This window comes from Schistocerca serialis, chromosome 11 (genome assembly GCF_023864345.2).
Source record: "Schistocerca serialis cubense isolate TAMUIC-IGC-003099 chromosome 11, iqSchSeri2.2, whole genome shotgun sequence".
Taxonomy (NCBI): domain Eukaryota; kingdom Metazoa; phylum Arthropoda; class Insecta; order Orthoptera; family Acrididae; genus Schistocerca; species Schistocerca serialis.
The window spans coordinates 118867780-118885887 of record NC_064648.1 but is presented as its reverse complement, the minus strand read 5'-3'; the positions used below and the strand labels follow the sequence as shown (position 1 = coordinate 118885887).

At 38.3% G+C, this 18108-nt stretch overlaps 1 protein-coding gene across 8 annotated transcripts in view; it reads left to right on the top strand.

Annotated features, from left to right (window-relative positions):
- The window catches only part of LOC126426669 (GRB10-interacting GYF protein 2), a 169766-nt gene that overhangs the window by 19423 nt on the left and 132235 nt on the right, over nucleotides 1-18108 (top strand). For 6 of the 8 annotated variants that reach the window (XM_050088555.1, XM_050088559.1, XM_050088558.1 and 3 more), the window contains 3 exons: nucleotides 4677-5024; nucleotides 8219-8438; nucleotides 17233-17461. In XM_050088555.1, the coding sequence (XP_049944512.1) occupies nucleotides 4677-5024; nucleotides 8219-8438; nucleotides 17233-17461 (797 nt within the window). The remainder of the gene's footprint in view (nucleotides 1-4676; nucleotides 5025-8218; nucleotides 8439-17232; nucleotides 17462-18108) is intronic. The other 2 variants (XM_050088557.1, XM_050088556.1) reach the window with 2 other exon arrangements.

Here is an 18108-nt window from a genome sequence, read left to right as displayed (position 1 = left end):
TAAGATACGAGAAATTAGGGCTCATTCGGAGGCATATGGCCAGTCGTTTTTCCTTTGCTCCACCTGTGAGTGGGACAGGGAAGGAAACAACTAGGTGTGTTGCAGAGTACCATGCACCATATGATGGCTTGTGAAGTATGTATGTAAAAAAAGTTCAAGTGCGGGGAGGGGTGGGGGTGGGGGGTGGAAACTGGATTGGAAAAGGAGAGAAGCAAGGAAGTGGAAAGACGGGCAGGTGTATCGGCAGTGGGCAGCGCAGAAAGAGAGTGGAGAATGTGAATAGGGAGGAGGTGACAGGACAGAGGGGGCGGAAACCATTGCATGGAGGGTGCGGGGACAGTAGGTTACTGTATGTTACATTTTCATAATATTGTTGATATTGCAACCTCAACGTCTCAGTGTTTGATTTTACCGATCTTTATTCATCCTAAGTTCATTACACCATGATACTGTGTTTTTCAAGGTAATACAATGCAAGTAAATAGGCCAAATATACAAAACACAGCGTTCATAAAATGCTGTTACCTGCCCCGTGGTGGTATAATGTGTTAAGTACTGAAGTAAGGAGCAGCTCCTGTGACAGCTCAGTGCACTGTGAGCACCTGATGATGTAGGTGATTGTGCCAATCAGTTCAGATCATCCAGCTGGAAACGTGGGATGACAAATTAGCAGAATGTAAGAACACAAAATGGGGCAGTTTGGACCATACAGTGTTTTTCTTTGTATAATTATATGTTCAGATTCAGATTTGTTGTTTTATTGTCACTCTGAACATTTGCATCTAAAAATCAAACTCTTCAGAATATGCCCGTGTAACTCTGTTGTACCTTGTCTATGATCCAGTTGTGCTTGTGCTGAAATTGAATACACATTCAGCAGAATGTCAACTTTTTATAAATGAGGTCAAAGCACTTCTTCTATAATTATATTTCGTACAACCGTGTACAATAGCTCTTGCGCTTCAAACATTACAGCATCTACTCATGACGAGTTCATACATAGGAGACTAACATTAGAATGAATTAAATCGTGCTAGTGGATTTATTCTGTCACGCCTTGATGTCGTGCAGCATTGTTATGGCACATGCATTTACTCACTGGTGCACTGCGTCACCCCAAACTGTATTGCTGATTTACAGTGGTTGCACTAAACTTGGGATAATACTGCGATCGCTATCTCATCCTGAAGATGTGGACTCCCTCCATGTATGGGCCACATGCATAACAGATAACAAAAACTGCAAACAGCTAGCTAATTTTAACCACTAAATTATTGTATAAGTTAACTATCATGACCGTCATTTGTCGGTTTAGTAGGTGTAGGACTACACATCATTCTACCATTGTGATATGTTATACCACAACCTGCTGGAGAGACCGTTGACCTTTGTGTCTGATTATATTATAAAAGTCAGTGTCTTTGTCAGATGCTACTTTATTGTAATTGATAATAGGTTTTGGTTTTACAGCCATCATCAGATCTAAAAATTGCAGCAGCAACATGTAGTCAGTACTGACTAGGTGCCTATGTGTCGCTGCTGGTAATTTTTGGATCTCATGATGTCTGCAACCCGAGTAGCATGTGACAAAGACATTGCCTTGTATAATCTAGAGCGTGAGAAGTTAAGTACTTTGAGCAGATTGTTCAGATATTTAGTATTAGCTGCCACTATGAAGAATAAGTTTTTAGTGTGTGTAACTGCCAAACTACAAATTGAAAGAGCCTTTGTTCCAATGTCGCATAGTTTTTTTACATTACATATCACTTCTTTTGCCACAGACAAAAATTTGCTATGGCAAAAATGCCAAATGTATTGATTAAAATTTTTGTTTTTACATGAGCACAGCTTCAGTGGCAGTGTCTCAATATTTACCCCACTTTCTTAAGCCGGCAACCTATAGTATCAATTACTGAGGTTGTGTGCTCAATGTGGGAACAGTAATTGTGGGAATGTGTATGGATATGTCTTCACACATTGTCACGTCCAAAGGACTCCTACGGACATTTATCATCTATCAGATCTTGTTTTTATATATATAATCACCTGATTTGACCCGTGACAAGCCCTGCAATTTTACACATGATAATTCTGAGCTCCAAGGAAATGCTTTGAGCAATATTTAATCTTTCCTGGTTTTCACCTGGTGTTTCAGAATTCACATTAAACTGTATGTCCGACCTATAACAGTACATGTCAATTATAGGTGTAGGACTGCAACAGTGTACTGCCTCCAACAGCACTGCATTGTTCAAACAATTGGTGGACAATTTCACTCTAAAATTTAACAAAATAATTTTTGGTTGTAGTTTTAATTCCAATATCCAACAGCTGTTTCGTTTCACATTTGTATTAACAAATTGCCATAATAGCAGCCCATTAGTGCTGTAACATGGGGTGCACAATTATTTTTAAGGGAAGTCAGTCAAATATATTTCTTCTTACCATTCAGCTGTAGCACTAGCTCAATTTTTGAATTATTGAAGATTGTTTCTCCCGTTATGTATGATTGCTCCAAAACCATTGATTAGTTACATTGCTACACACTTTACCTCCAACTACAGTAGCAGCATTCAAAATTTTACCCCACTTTAAGTCAGCAACTCATAGTATCAATTACTGATGGTGGTGTGTAATCAATGTGGGAACAGCAATTGTATGGACATGTGTGTATGTGTATGCACAAATTGGTGTCCAAAAAAACACCCCAAAGACATTGTTGGAGCCTGTATTATGGCAATTTTGTAAAATCTGACAGATATGCAGTATTTGCAGAATGATTAAATTTGATCACTAATTTTGTTCCTCTGTTACCAAAACTTTATCATTTTTTTTATATATATCCTGCTGTTTGACTGTATTTAATGTTACTTATAATTAGGGAGAACTGATTGTCCATAATATGGATTTTATTGTTCGCATCAGTTTTATGACCCCCCGTAGATACATTAGTTTTGTGAACTAGGAAGTTTAGTTGTGATTATCTCACAGTTAGCAATGGCGGTTGTTCTTGTTGCTATGAAAGCTAACAGAAATTGTTGAAGGTACGGAATCTAGTGTCTATCACTTACAGAAACACACAGCATGCATTTACCACATAGACTGCTGGGAAAAGAAGTATTCTACATGTCACATACAACTGTTAACAGAATAATCAACTGGCAGGTGCATACAATATACAGGCTTAGTAAAATCTCATTTAACACTCAACACCATGGAAAAGAAATGGAAACAAATGCAATAAAATGATATAACACCCACATAATTCAGAATAATTCGGAGCCTCGGTAACAATAGCACATCCGACTATGGCAGAAAGAAAACAGGCAGAAAGTAAGAGCACCTCAATACTCCAACACTAACTTGGACACATTATCGTACGGAAGCTAAGACAGTACTAAGATGAATGAGAGAACTAACAAAAATTAATGCTGCACAGTAATGTAAACATGCAAGTCAATACACAGTATAGCAACTATGTTGAAGAAACAAGATTTGATACCCCCAATCAGATTTGCAGATGTCAGATACCAAGAAGCAGGTATAGCCAGTCAGAGTGTCAATACAGCAAATCATTGTACCTGGAAATTTCGGAAATTGCTACAAAGATAATGATCAGTATGTACAAAAATTGCGGTTCAGCCTTTACATAGTCTCTAATGAAGCATGTTCATTCACGAACCACCAGACATGCAGTAAGATATGAAAGTTAAAAGAATGAGCAACCATAACAGAATGTAGCTGGAACATATTGGTGATAAGAAGGAGTGAAGAATCAAGTTCAGTCTGAAAACACTACTTGATTAAGACGTAATTGCTACCCGATTACGAAGTAGTACCAACAGTAACCTGAAACTGGAAAAATGACAAGGTATCGGGAGAGGATAAAATATTAGCAGAAGTACGGGAACTAGCTTGTCAAACAGTTTTTCTTAAATAAGAAAAGAAAAGAAAAGAGTGGGGAACATTGGAAAAGAAACACACAGTAATCTGACCAATTCACAAGAAGGTGTGTATAAGTACACACTAAACAGCCAGAATTTCATATTGTGAAAATTTTTAATCTTATATTTCTGATTTACGAATTAAGACATTGTTAGCTTTCTGCTGCCCACCCCCTTTTCTATCTTTTGAAATAGATCATCCAATGATGTTTTAATGATAAGTCTTTATTTAACATTTAATGATTTCTATTGTATACTTTATATGATGATTTATGGCCATATGAAGCTTACATGCCTATAAAATTGCTGTTGTCGCCTTACATATCAATATTAGCATCTGCTTATTCCTTGTCCGTAAAGTTTATGCCCTCCATTTTCTTGATCGACATATGTCGCTCCTTTCATTTGGACTGTAATTCAGAATTTTTGTTGTTGTATGTCACCTCTAGTTGTATTCATGTTGCATCCGCCATTGTCTGTGCTCAGCTATTTCCTTATCATTTGGTTGGACATCCAGCTTATTTTGAATGTTTATATTTTTAGTTAAATCTCTTGTTCTGCAACCATTCACTCTCCCTAATAACCTCATCTCTGTTGCTTGTATTTTGCTGTCATCTTTCTTTTTATTTATCTACTGTCTAATGCCCTTTCAAATATGTCTGTAGACGAATAAACAGCTAACTTACCAACTATATATTGGATATTACCTTTTTCTTTTGACAATGTTCTCAGCGGGTGTGGAACAGAGGCGTGAATAGCGACGCAGTCCTGAGGATGTCGAAGAGCACCGGTGCCGGCGGCCCATCGGGTCAGCCGACTTCGGGGCCGGGCGGAGCGGGTGGGAGGGGAGGCGGCCTCGGGGTGACGGGTGGACCCGGAGGCCTCCGGGGACAGTCGCGCAGCCTCGGCATCCCGGGCAGGGGCGCTGGCAGTGGGCCCGGCCCCGGCGTGCTGTCCGGCTCCGCCCCCTTCTACCGGTACGACGACTCGAGTGCTGCCGGCGGTGACAGTGGTGGGGACGGCATCCGCGGTGGCAGCATCGGCTCCCTCAGGCCGGGCCGACCGTTCGTCAGGATGCAGGTGTGTTGTGAACCTTCTGAGAAGTAAACTATTCCAAATTTGTGTGATTGTAGTGTCTGTAGTTGTTGGATAATTAACCCTAGCAATACGGATGTATGTTTCATAATTTGTACACTGTGGGGAGGGAGGGGTACTTTATGTCCACCAGAGAAATGTTTAAAAAATATGAATTTCATTAATTGTCATTATTTTTCACAACATACTTCTTAAAACTATACAGATGTGTAAGAAGAGTCCTTAATCTGAAAATACATTCATGACATTTGTTGCGAAAAGTCACATTCACTACTAAGGCATATATTTTTGGGTTGGGTTTTACTGGAAAATTTACAATTATTACAGAGTCTGGTATAAGAAAGCATTAAAAGAATTTCAAAATTTGAAAATATGAAGAACAGGACTAGACTACAGTATTTACAAGACCCTGCTCCCCTGTCCCTTGCTATTGCAAAAGGTAAGGTATTTCAAATCCGTCATTCAGCAAACAGTGAAGGAAACTGAAGATAAATATGGAAAGGGAATAAAACTCAGGGTGAAGCAAAATGAACTCTGTGGTTTGCCAATGACATTGTAATTCTTTTAGAGATGGCAAAGGTCTTGGAAGAGAAATTGAACGGGATTAGTAGTGTCATGGAAATAGGTTGTAAGGTGAACACAACAAAATTAAAACAGTGGTAACAAAATGTAGTGGAATAAAATGAATTAAAAGTGAGGGAAAGAGATTAGAAAATGAAACATTAAAAGTAGTAGATGAGATTTGTTATTTGGGAAGCTGAAGAAGAGATGCTACCAAAAATAGACAGGATTTAAAAATGCAGACTGGCAATAAGAAGAAAAGCGTTTCTGAAAAGGAGAAATTTTTTAATATCAAATTTAAATTTAAGTGTTAGAAAGTTTTTCTGTGGGTATTCAGAGTGTAACCTTTTACAGAAGTGAAATTTGGATGATAGACAGTTCAGGTGAGGAGAGAATAGAAGCTTCTGAAATTTTGTGCTACAAGATTGTGGCAAATTATATGCACGTTTTGGGTAACTGACGGGAAGGTATGGATTGGAACTGCGAGAAAGGAAATGTATGGCGTAACTTGACAAAGGCCCAACTACAGTAAGCAGAGATACAAATGGATGTAAGGTGCGGTAATTGTGCAAAGATGAAGAGGCTTGCACGGCATAGACCAGTGTGGAGAACTGCATAAAACTTGTCTTTGGTCTGAAGAAAACTGCTGCTTTCTGCAACTGCTAAAGATGTGTTTGTATTTTATCATAAGATTTTGTTTTATTCGTTCAAACTGTTGTCAGTTATCGGAAACTAAATGTACTGACTATTTTAGTCTTGGTTTTAGATACAAGGATGCAGTGGAGAAAGGAGATTAGGAACTAAATCCTAGTGAAAGAAAATGTTTTACATAGTCCATTAAACAAAGCATAATTGGACGTTACTTGTGACTGCACCAGTGAAAGGAATATGGACATAGTGTCAACTATTTTGTGACATCGCGCGCGGCCACACACACACACACACACACACACACACACACACACACACGCACACGTATGTTTTATCACAGGAAAACAGATATTAGTGGTGTGAATATTTGGTCATATTTTAGATCAAGAAGTGTTCGTGCTGCAAGTCAGTGATAACATGCCAACATCAGTACGATATGTTAGAACACCTGGAAAAAGTACATACAAAATACACTTTTGGTTTTAGGCAGAAGTTCATCAAAAGTTCAGTGAGTAAAAATCAGAGTTCAGTGGCTTATGAAATGAGCTGCTTACTAAAATTGTTAACAAGATTGGTTGGTCCAGACCCCTGGCAATGTTTCAAGTGAGTAAACGAAAAGCTTATGGTAAAATAAAAACAAAATTTTAGTAGTGCAAAGATGGATTTGAAATACCTTAAACTAATATTGTATCATCTTCATGTGTATGCTGTCTGGCTGGTTTTGATTTTGGTCATCCCAAAATGTGAATGATTATTAGTAAAATACTGTGACTGAAGATAATGCACGACTAGCGATAATATTATTGACCACATATATGATGCTTGTTTTGTACCTTTAGTGACCTTTCTTCATTTTTACTATTGATTTATAATTAATTTAAAAAATAAATTTGACTTCATTTTCTTTGCTCATGTAATTTTCTTTTCTTTCAACATTTTGCCAATTATTTTGCTCTCTTATATGTATCATAATTTTGACCAATAATATGCTTTCACTATCACAGAAAGAAGTAAACAGAGGTCTGAAGTAATTTTGACTTTCTACAGAATGCCTTGTGTGTCTGTGTCTATCTGTCTGTGTTTAATTTCTTTTCTCCATTGAATCTTGCATGGGACAATTTTTCCTGGCATTTCTGGATAACGACAGCTGCCAGTGTAAAAGCATTTTCCAAAATACCGCCTCCGCAGCACATCTGTTGCTACAGCACAACTGGTTTTAGACCTGCTATAGTTGGAATCACGAATGATGGCGGTAGAGTTTAGGCTTGTTATGTGCATCTACGTCATGTATGCTGTGAACGCCATAGCTAATGTGAGCATTAAACATGATTTTAGTGAGTTTTTTAGTGAATTTTGATTCCATTTTTTGCGAGTTGTCATCGCTGATTGTGGTGGAAGTGATAAATTCTGCATAAGTAAGCGAGAGACATATTTGTAAGATATACGCTTTCTTCAGGTGGAAAACATGCACATGAGAGTACTGCAACTGTCACTTGAAATCGTCAACAATTCAATCCCCATCCCTTGAGATGCACAAACCGCCATCGTTTGTGGGTCAGACTATAGTGTAGTTTCAAGTGATACCTCAAGAAAATACATTTTACATAAAATCACTTTCACTCAACCAAGTATGAAAGTAAAACCTAGCTATGTAAAGTTGGAATAATGATAGCTGCCCTTGTAAAAGGAGAATGTTAAATTCCAGTTCATTAAGTTTACCATAAGTGATTTCATACCTCCCAAGTTCATTCCCACATGGTACCCAGGTTTCTATAAATTTTACTAGAATTTGTATCAGGTTTGAAGCCATATGTACAATAAAAGTTGTTGGCATACTGTTCTTAAGGTTCCATGTAACCGTATATTTGGCACATATTTTTTTCTGTATATCAATAATGTTTGCAATACTGGCAAATTGTGATGACACGACAGTAGCTTACTCGTCTACTTGTTCGTCCATCGAAAAGCAGAGTTCGGAGCGCAACTGGTCGGACCGTAACGGCACGGACCACGAGTGGGGCGGGGGTTCCGGACCGGGCAGCTCCGCCCTCGGCACCAGCCCCCGCAAGGACTTCGGGCGCGGCTTCGACAGCTGGCGGAGGCAGGGGCGCAACACGGTCAACTCCGAGCAGGACGACGACCCGCCAGCTCCTGGAGGTTGGAGGAGCTCTACCACCAAGTGGAGTGGTGAGTTTGCCATAGTCGTCCACAATGTCTTAAAGAAGGCAAATGTTTCGTGTACTAGTGTTTTTATCTATCACTTAACACTTCTTTCACATCTGGCAATATTGGAGATAGTGCTAAGATCACCTACTTATGTTCCATTGTTTGTGAAAATGTAATATTGTTCACGGTCATTTAATCTCCTTGTAAATATCATATTTCTGTTCTGCTCTTTTCTATACCTCCAGACATCACCATGCACCAGTCAATAAGGGTGAACAATTAGTTGGAGTGTTATTTAGTGAGAGCCACAGTATGTACATTATTAAGCAAATTTTTTTTCTGAGTGACGTGTCATACAAAAGTACATGAGGTACGTCACTTGCCTTTTGATTCCTGTCATTCCTCCCTTACCCTCAACTCCAGCTCCAGTTAGAATATATGTACCCCACTTACATAAGCCGGCAATCTATAGTATCAATTACTGAGGTTGTGTGCTCAATGTGGGAACATCAATTGTGGGAATGTGTATGGATGTGTCAGCACACATTGCCATGTCCAAAGGAATCCTTCGGACATTTGAATTGGGCGCTACATCGGGTAAATTTTTTTCAGATCTACCAGAAGTTAAATTCGGCTATTAATTTTGGTTGCCCTTGTCAAAACCATATGTTAAGCCATTTGTTCTGTTCTATAGTTTTTTACATTTTAGCCCAGCTTCTGCTTCTTCTTCTTCTTTTTTAGTTTGAGATGTGTGTTAATATTGTGTACTGTCATTTTTCCATCAGGCAACACATTGTATAGTTTCAATAAATACTGTTGTTGGTTTTTTTTTTTTTTTTTTTTTTTTTTTTTTTTTTTTTTTTTTTTTTTTTTAAAAGGTAGATCTAATAACATATAACTAGAAGCAAATATTTTTGTAGCTTGCTGGAGTAAATATGGTGATTTCACTCTGTTTTCATTATTAAGATCATGAATCCTATGACATGATACCTAACATAGTGTAAAATGTATAGCATCTTTGCCATATCAGTGTTAGATATTTTTGTAAGCAGCAGTCACAAATATTTTCTTTAGCAGGGTTAATAGTTTTCTGAGCTATTATAACAGGTGCAGATATCATAATTGAGTTATTTGTGAAATCGAGATTGACCCCACTGAAATAAGCCGGCAGCCTATAGTATCAATTCCTGAGGTTGTGCGCTCGATGTGGGAACAGCAATTGTGGGAATGTGTATGGCTGTCGGCACGCATTGCCATGTCCAAAGGAATCCCACAGACATTTCTGCCTCACATCCTATATTTTTGTACTGGTGTTATATGGCCCATTAAGTAACCTGATTTGACTGACAAAAATTGCTAAAATTTAGTCTGGAATGATGATAATTATTTTCAATCATAAAATGTTGCTTACCTTAAAACAAAAAAGAAAAAAATATTGGTTTTTCCTTTCCATGTGATTTGAATTGCCACATAGAACAGCTCATAAGTGTTCAAAAATAGATGGTGTAATTGTAATAACTGAGAAATCAATGTGTGTGTTTCTGTTGCCTCATTTGTATTATCAAGGTATAATTTCTGGTGATACGATTTCTGTCAGGGAAAAGTTTGATAGGTAAATCATTTATAGCTCATAGCATCAACTACAGAGGTTACATGTTCAATGTGGGAGCATTAATTGTGAGAATGTGTGTGGCTATGCTCGTGTCTTTTGCCTTGTCCAATGTAACCCCAGAGACATTTGTGTTTTCCAACTGATATCAATACGCTTTTCTGGCCTATTCAGTAATAAGATTTTGGACCGTGATACCTGCTGTAAATGCTGAAACCTAAGAAAGGGACACACATTTACAGAGAAACCAATGTATTCCGTACTGTTGAGCCATAGCTGTCGCCTTGTTAATTGTATTATCAAAGATTAATTTCCTTGGATGTGGTGGGGCTTACAGAAAAATATGTATATCATTTCTTGATTTAATTCTGTTCTACCCTTTTGCTCACAATTATAATACCAGTGTTAAAAGTATACCCCCACATACATATCCAAGCAGATTGTTGTATCAGTGAGATTGTGCACTCTATGTGAAAACAGTAAGTCAGAATGTGTGTGGATGTACCTGCTCTTATTGCCATGTCCAAAGGAGTCCTACGTAAATTTGTGCCACTGGTCCTATTTCTGTATCCCAGCATCATATGACCCCTGCAGTGACCTGATTTGACAGCCAAAAGGTTGCCACAATTTTGTCTGTAATGTGTCCCACAGATTTGGAAAACCTGATTGATTATATTTGCAATTTTTGGCTACCATGAGTATCTTTGCAACCTGTGCCAGCTCCCACTGTGTGTGGAATGTTATCCTCAGAAGTGACAGAAATAGTATCACATAAGTTGGTTAGTAAAATGCCTTTTTAAGTTTAATTTTTATTTCTACTTTTTCCCATACCATGAACAGTCACATACGAGAACTCATCTGTGCTGAAAATGTGTCGTGTAAATTGTGTATTGATTGAATTTTTCTGTGCAATGTTGCCTAAAATTTCTGCGCCAGTATTTTGATGTTAACCCCACATTCTTAAGCCGGCAATCTGTATTATCAATTACTGAGATTGTGCGCTCAATGTGGGAACAGCAATTGTGGGAATGTGTATGGATGTTTGTGCACACATTGCCATATCCAAAGGAATCCCTCAGACACCTGAATCAGTGTTAAAAAATATATCGGCTCAACCACTTGTTTATAGTGTAAAACACTAAGATTGACGCGTTTCGGAAGTCAAGCTTCCATCGTCAGAACCTGTTAAAACTCGCTGAAATGGAACATGCACCAGGCACAATGAAATTGATGATAAAATTAAAACATCGTGGCTACTTTCCCTGCTGCAGCCGTGTCTTCCAAGGTGCATCTCCATATAAAAAACTCTAAAATGGTGTCGCCTATGGTGTTCAACATCTAACCACATGGCTTTCTCCTCTATTGTCGTAAACCACCCGTGCGTCTTCATTGATACCACACACCACGTAGCCAAACAAGACACTGAAACGCGAGTGAGATCACGTGCAAGTAAACAAGGAAGTCACAGAGATGTCTATACAAACAGATAACGTATACATGTTCCAAGGACCTCATGAAATGGTGGTATCCTACCAATTGCTAAAAATGTAGTTACTAAAAGAAACCAGTGAAATGTTTGAAAAAGTTATTTGTATCAGTGTGTGTTCTGATTATCCATGCTATGTATCGTAATTTCCAGCTGTTCTAGTAGATCCAGCTTTTTGCCTTTGTCCTGGTTATGTAAAATAACGAGATCCTGATCTATTCCCAACATGGTGTGCCCCATTTCCCAAATATGCGTGGCTACAGCTGACTTTTCGAAATTATTAAGCCGGAAAGCATCGCTATGTTCTTTGTAACGTATTTTAAAGGACCTACCAGTTTGACCTACATAGCTTGCCTAGCACGTGTTACACTGAATTTTATAGACCCCAGCTCTCTCATATTTATCACTTTCCTGCTGCAAATTATTTCTTTTTTTATTATTCTGATGATGGAAGCTTGACTTCCGAAACGCGTCAATCTTAGTGTTTTACACTATATACAAGTGGTTGAGCCGATATATTTTTTAATATTGACATTCACAACCACGACCTCTCATCCAGTATGGATAAAATCAAAACCTGAATCAAGCTCTGCATCCAGTCTATTTTTTAAAATGTGCCAGAAGTCATTCTGTTATTTATTAGTTTGGTTCTGCTTGACCAAACTGTGTGATATTTTTTTCTATTTGTTTTTTAACCAAGAATTTTTATTTTCATTTTGTGAAATGTGTAAGTAATATGTACTGAGTCCCTGTCAGGTGAGACATTTTATGGTTCCAGTAGATACTGTAGTTTTGAAAATAGTGCAGACTAACATCCCAAAGACATTCGGGCTCACATGCGGTTCCTCTTCGTCTTGGCCCAAACTTACCTTGTGTCGCATCACAAGTCCTAAATTAGACACTTGTGACCGTTTGGTTAAATTGTATGGCTGATGACAAGTCTGCAAAATACAAAGTTAATATAACATACAATAACAGTAATAATAATAATATCAGGAACTACATTAACGACCCATAAATGATGTAGGCCACACAGTTGCAATGTGGTTAGAATAATGTTTATTCAGAAAGCCAATTAATAGCAAAAGTGGACATATTTAGAATTACTATTACAGTCATCAGCGCTGAAAATGTCGTGTAAATTGTGTATTGATTGATGTCCATCTGACACAGTTCGATCATTCATAATCATCTGACACAGTTCGATCATTCATAATCACATCGCGAATTACCAATTCCATACCCCACCTTGTTAACGACGCGAAAAGTGAAAAGTTAAGAGTTCATACCAGGCATGCAGCTGCTCACTGCTCAGAGACTAAGTCCCGCGATACCACACAATGCGAAATTTTCTAAGTCTTTTCACTTCCTAGCTGCCTAAAGACTGACCTTCCGCTTTTGCGTTTGTATCTGAACTGTACCCTTTGGTGTCTTCAGCTGAACTGTACTCTCTGGTGTCTAGCTCAGAACTGTCCCTCTCTGCGCATCTCCGGCCACGTTCATCCACGCGCCGAACATCGTCACTCAACTGACTAGAGCCGTTCCCTTTCTTGAAGCTGTCCATCTGATTGACTACAGCTTATTCTACATTATTTTACATTTTAACATGTTTAAATAATCAAAGCTTGACCACCTTCACATTCTAAATAAAGTAACAATAATATCCATTGTTAAATTCTTGTACATAAAACCAATACAATTCCCTTCTTAACTTTGACTGTCAGAGCCAGTAGCCTTGCTGATGCTTAACTGAAAAAGTGATAATTTAAATGTACTGTATCTTTTAAACAAATGAAGTTACAAAGTTGATATTTACAACATTCATCATTTTAATGATGTGCCTCTATATGAAATGTCAATCGTCAAGATTAACTAAAGAGTTCAGATTTCAGCGTTCAAGTCTTTGTTACAAAAGTTATGAATCTCACTTTAAACAGTAAATCCTAAATGATTATAGCTATGATCAATATTCAAGTTTTATTGGGATCACCATGAAAATTCATGGAGGATGGCAGATTAAAATTACTGTGGCTTGATTCCCTACATTACTACAGAATTAAATAGTTTCCATAAATGTTTCCCTTAATAGCTGATCTTAGGTCCGCCATATTTAATGCTGCTACGCCTCCTTGGCCACAGAAGCCTTCTACTTGTGAGTTAACGAGCATTGCGCTCTCATTTAAATATATGACTGAAAGAGTCAGCCTACAGGAAGTGTAGATCCAGAACCGGATGCCACAAAGGGCACAGATTCACCACGAAATGGGGAAACTCACAGGCGTCCATTGAGGCCTAAGCACTGTAGTGTGTGAGTGAGACAGACAAGATCCTACATCATAGGGAATGGGTTTCCCTATGATGTAGGATCTTGTCTGTCTCACTCACACACTACAGTGCTTAGGCCTCAATAGACGCCTGGGAGTTTCCCCATCTCGTGGTGAATCTGTGCCCTTTGTGGCATCCGGTTCTGGATCTACACTTCCTGTAGGCTGAATCTTTCGGACATATATTTAAATGAGAGCGCAATGCTCGTTAACTCACAAGTGGAAAAGTCAACATAAATTTGTGTCACTGGGCCTATTTCTGTGTCCCGGCGTCATATGACACCTGCAGTAACCTGTTTTGACAGCCAAAAGGTTGCCACAATTTTGTCTGTAATATATCTCACAGATTTGGAAAACTTCACTGATTATATCTGTAATTTGTGGCTACCATGAGTATCTTTAAAACCTGCTCCAGCTCCCATTGCGTGTGGAATGTTATCCTCAGAAGTGATAGCAATAGCATCATATAAGTTGGTTAAGTCTAATTTTTATTTCTACTTTTTCCTACGCCATAAATCGTCATGTTCAAGAACTCGTCAGTGCTGAAAATATGATATGTAAATTGTGTATTGATTGAAAGTTTCTGTGCCAGTATTTTGATATTAACCCCACATTCTAAAGCCGGCAATCTGTAGTATCAATTACTGAGGTTGTGTGCTCAATGTGGGAACAGCAATTGTGGGAATGTGTATGGATGTTTGTGCACACATTGCCGTATCCAAAGGAATCCCTCAGACACCTTAATCAAGCTCTGCCAAAAGTCATCTGTTATTTATTAGTTTGGTTCTGCTTGACCAAACCATGTGTGATATTTTTTTCTATTTGTTTTTTAACCAAGGATTTTTGTTTTTATTTTGTGAAATGTGTAAGTAATATGTACTGAGTCCCTGTCGGGTGAGACATTTTATGGTTCCAGTAGATACTATAGTTTTGAAAAGTGGAAGATGTGATAATATGTATGTTGAAGCAAATGTATTTGTTGTTTGTGGGGGGGGGGGGGGGGGGGGGGGGGAAATACGATGATTTTGTCACGCTGTTTTTGTTACTAAGATCATGCATCCAATGATACGATAGTTAACAGAAAGTGTAAAGATTACATATTTTTGCAAACACTACTGACAAATCTTTTGCCTTATTGAGGTTATTAGCTTTTGAGGCTATTACAACATATACAATTAGTGGAAATAAATAATTTGTGAAGTCAAAGTTGACCCCACTAAAATAAGCCGGCAACCTATGGTATCAATTATTGAGGTTGTGTGCTCATCGTGGGAACAGCAATTGTGGGAATGTGTATGGATGTTTCTGCACACATTGCCATGTCCAAAGGAATCCCACAGACATATTTATCAAGCCCTATTCAAATCTGCATTAACATTGTTTGTGATTTTGCTGTGTGACAAACTTTCGCTACTGGCTACCGTGTCTTTCATATTGTTATTGTATTTCATTTTCCTTGCAGGTGAACAGTGACTATTGGTAGCATGTTGACAATAGATCAACTAAAATATTTGCTTGACTTTCATGAAGCAACACCATGAAACAGTTGTGAAATATTTAGAGTGTATTTATATTGATAAAAAGTTACAGTATGTTATTTTTTTGGAACCACAATGTCAGCAATACAGTGTATTTTACCTCTTGCACGTTTACCAAGTTGGTGCAAATAGATATTGTACACTCTAATTTGTAGAGGAAGAGGAGGCAGAAACTAAGTGAGGACACGTTTGTGATATACCCATTTAAAAAATGGGAAAGTCGGGATGGAATAACTAGAATATGAATTCAGATAGTTTGTTACTCACCACATGGATGAAGCATGGAGTAAAAGTAGACCAAACCATTAGACTGAGCCCATCAGGGAAGGACCACATTCTTAGATGTTGCACATGTATGGCCAGTCACACTGAATCACATGCTATAATGTTGTAATATAGACGAATTATGCAGAAGTACCAGATCAGTCATCATTGCTAACTTCGTTGCAGATGTTTCCTGTACACTATCAGTATTTTTTCACATTCAACCCAAAGTTTGCTACTCTCATTACTGCATGAGGCATCGGATGTGCAGCACTTCTCGAAGCCTGTGATGCTCGAACATGGTAATATTGTTCAACTTTGAGACAATTCACTTGCGTGCCGGGCTACCTTCAAGTGCAAGATATTACCCACTGGTCAGCCCTGTTTGATTTTCTTGAATAATCAGCAGTTTTCAGCTTAGTGTCCACTGAAAACCGATGTTGCATTGGAGCTTCATCCAAACACATTGCCAGTATCTCTATTAGATTTACTTCTCACATAATGAATAATTGCGAATTTGAATTTTGCACCAAATTGTGTCCAATCCTGAAGCTAGTTGTTGTTTTTCTTTTGACAATACCACTCCGTTGCTTAAGACTAAATTTTACTCTTCAGCTATTTAAAAACTGTATTAGTCCTGCTGCATAAAATGGTGAAACTATGAGCACTGTAATAACCGTTACTAAAATAAAACATTTGGGACATTTATATTATTACCTGATTTGTGACTCTTTTGAAACCCACTTCATATTGTTGCTCTATTTAAAACTAAGAAAATAGCACACGTAATTGTTGGATTCAAATTAATGATATCAATATAATGGAAGGAAACATTCCACGTGGGAAAAATTATATATAAAAACAAAGATGAGGTGACTTACCGAACAAAAGCGCTGGCAGGTCGATAGATACACAAACAAACACAAACATACACACAAAATTCAAGCTTTCGCAACAAACTGTTGCCTCATCAGGAAAGAGGGAAGGAGAGGGGAAGACGAAAGGAAGTGGGTTTTAAGGGAGAGGGTAAGGAGTCATTCCAATCCCGGGAGCGGAAAGACTTACCTTTGGGTATACCTGTCCTTTTTTCCCCCAAAGGTAAGTCTTTCCGCTCCCGGGATTGGAATGACTCCTTACCCTCTCCCTTAAAACCCACTTCCTTTCGTCTTCCCCTCTCCTTCCCTCTTTCCTGATGAGGCAACAGTTTGTTGCGAAAGCTTGAATTTTGTGTGTATGTTTGTGTTTGTTTGTGTATCTATCGACCTGCCAGCGCTTTTGTTCGGTAAGTCACCTCATCTTTGTTTTTATATATAAGAAAATAGCACCATATTTGTAGCTTCCATGTGTAGGGTTGCCCAGATAAACTACACATTAATTTCTTGTGGCCAGATTTTGAGGATAAAGTGTGAATTATATTCGGGCCAGTATGGTATATGCTGTTTTTAGACACACAAAAATAATGTGTGTTGAAAGCTGTAACTGTTCTACACGAGATATTCTGCATGTTAGCTGAGGCATAAAACATATTCGTTTAATTTTTGTTTTTCCAAGTTTCTTCCTCACTTTAGAGACTCAACAGTTTCCAATGTGCCAGCAGGTCGCACCGGTGGCAATAGTTGGCGCTCGGACTCGGAACCTAACAAGGACACGGGCGGCTGGTCGGTCCCACGCAGTAACAGCAACTCGTGGGGCGACGACCACGTATCGTCCCGCGGTCCCCACCCGCACGTGCACAGGCCTTGGGATCCACAGCCGCATGCCCACAATCACCCTGCGGCGCACGGGACGGACAGCGACTCCGTGTCTGGGCCACTACCTGAATGGTAAGTCGAGCTATTCACTGAATACCTCTAACCATTGTTAATAGCTATAATTTTACTACTTGGTACAAACTTTAACTGTCAAGGCTTTTCTTGCAGATCAAATGAATATTTACGTTGCAAATTAGCCACAGTTCCATCAGAAAGATATCTTGTGCCTCCCACAATAAATAAATAGCAAATACCTGAGAGCCATATATTAGAAATGAGATTGTTGAACTATATTACTAAAATGCTGTCCCAGAACATGGTATCACTTGGAATGTAGGGGCAATAATATTTATTGTAATTATTGATCGACTTCAAAAATTAGATATACTGGCATAATCTATTCATTGAGAGGTATAATCTTACGTTAAAAGTTTAAGAGTATAAGACAGTTAGAAAATCTGTGTTTATCGAGGCAACATTACTGATATGGGTTTTATTCATCTATTATTTGAGAATCGGAGCCCTTAGCGACTTCTAACAATGTTTTAACATTATTTCAAATATTTATCTCACTGACACACAATAATGAAAGGCAGAAGCTTACCTGTTTCTACGTTCTCACTGTTCATGCAACAGACTTCAGAGTCGGGCATGACATTTTAATCTATCACTTCCTTACAATTGTTTTCAACACACTTTGTATACAGTATCTGCGTATA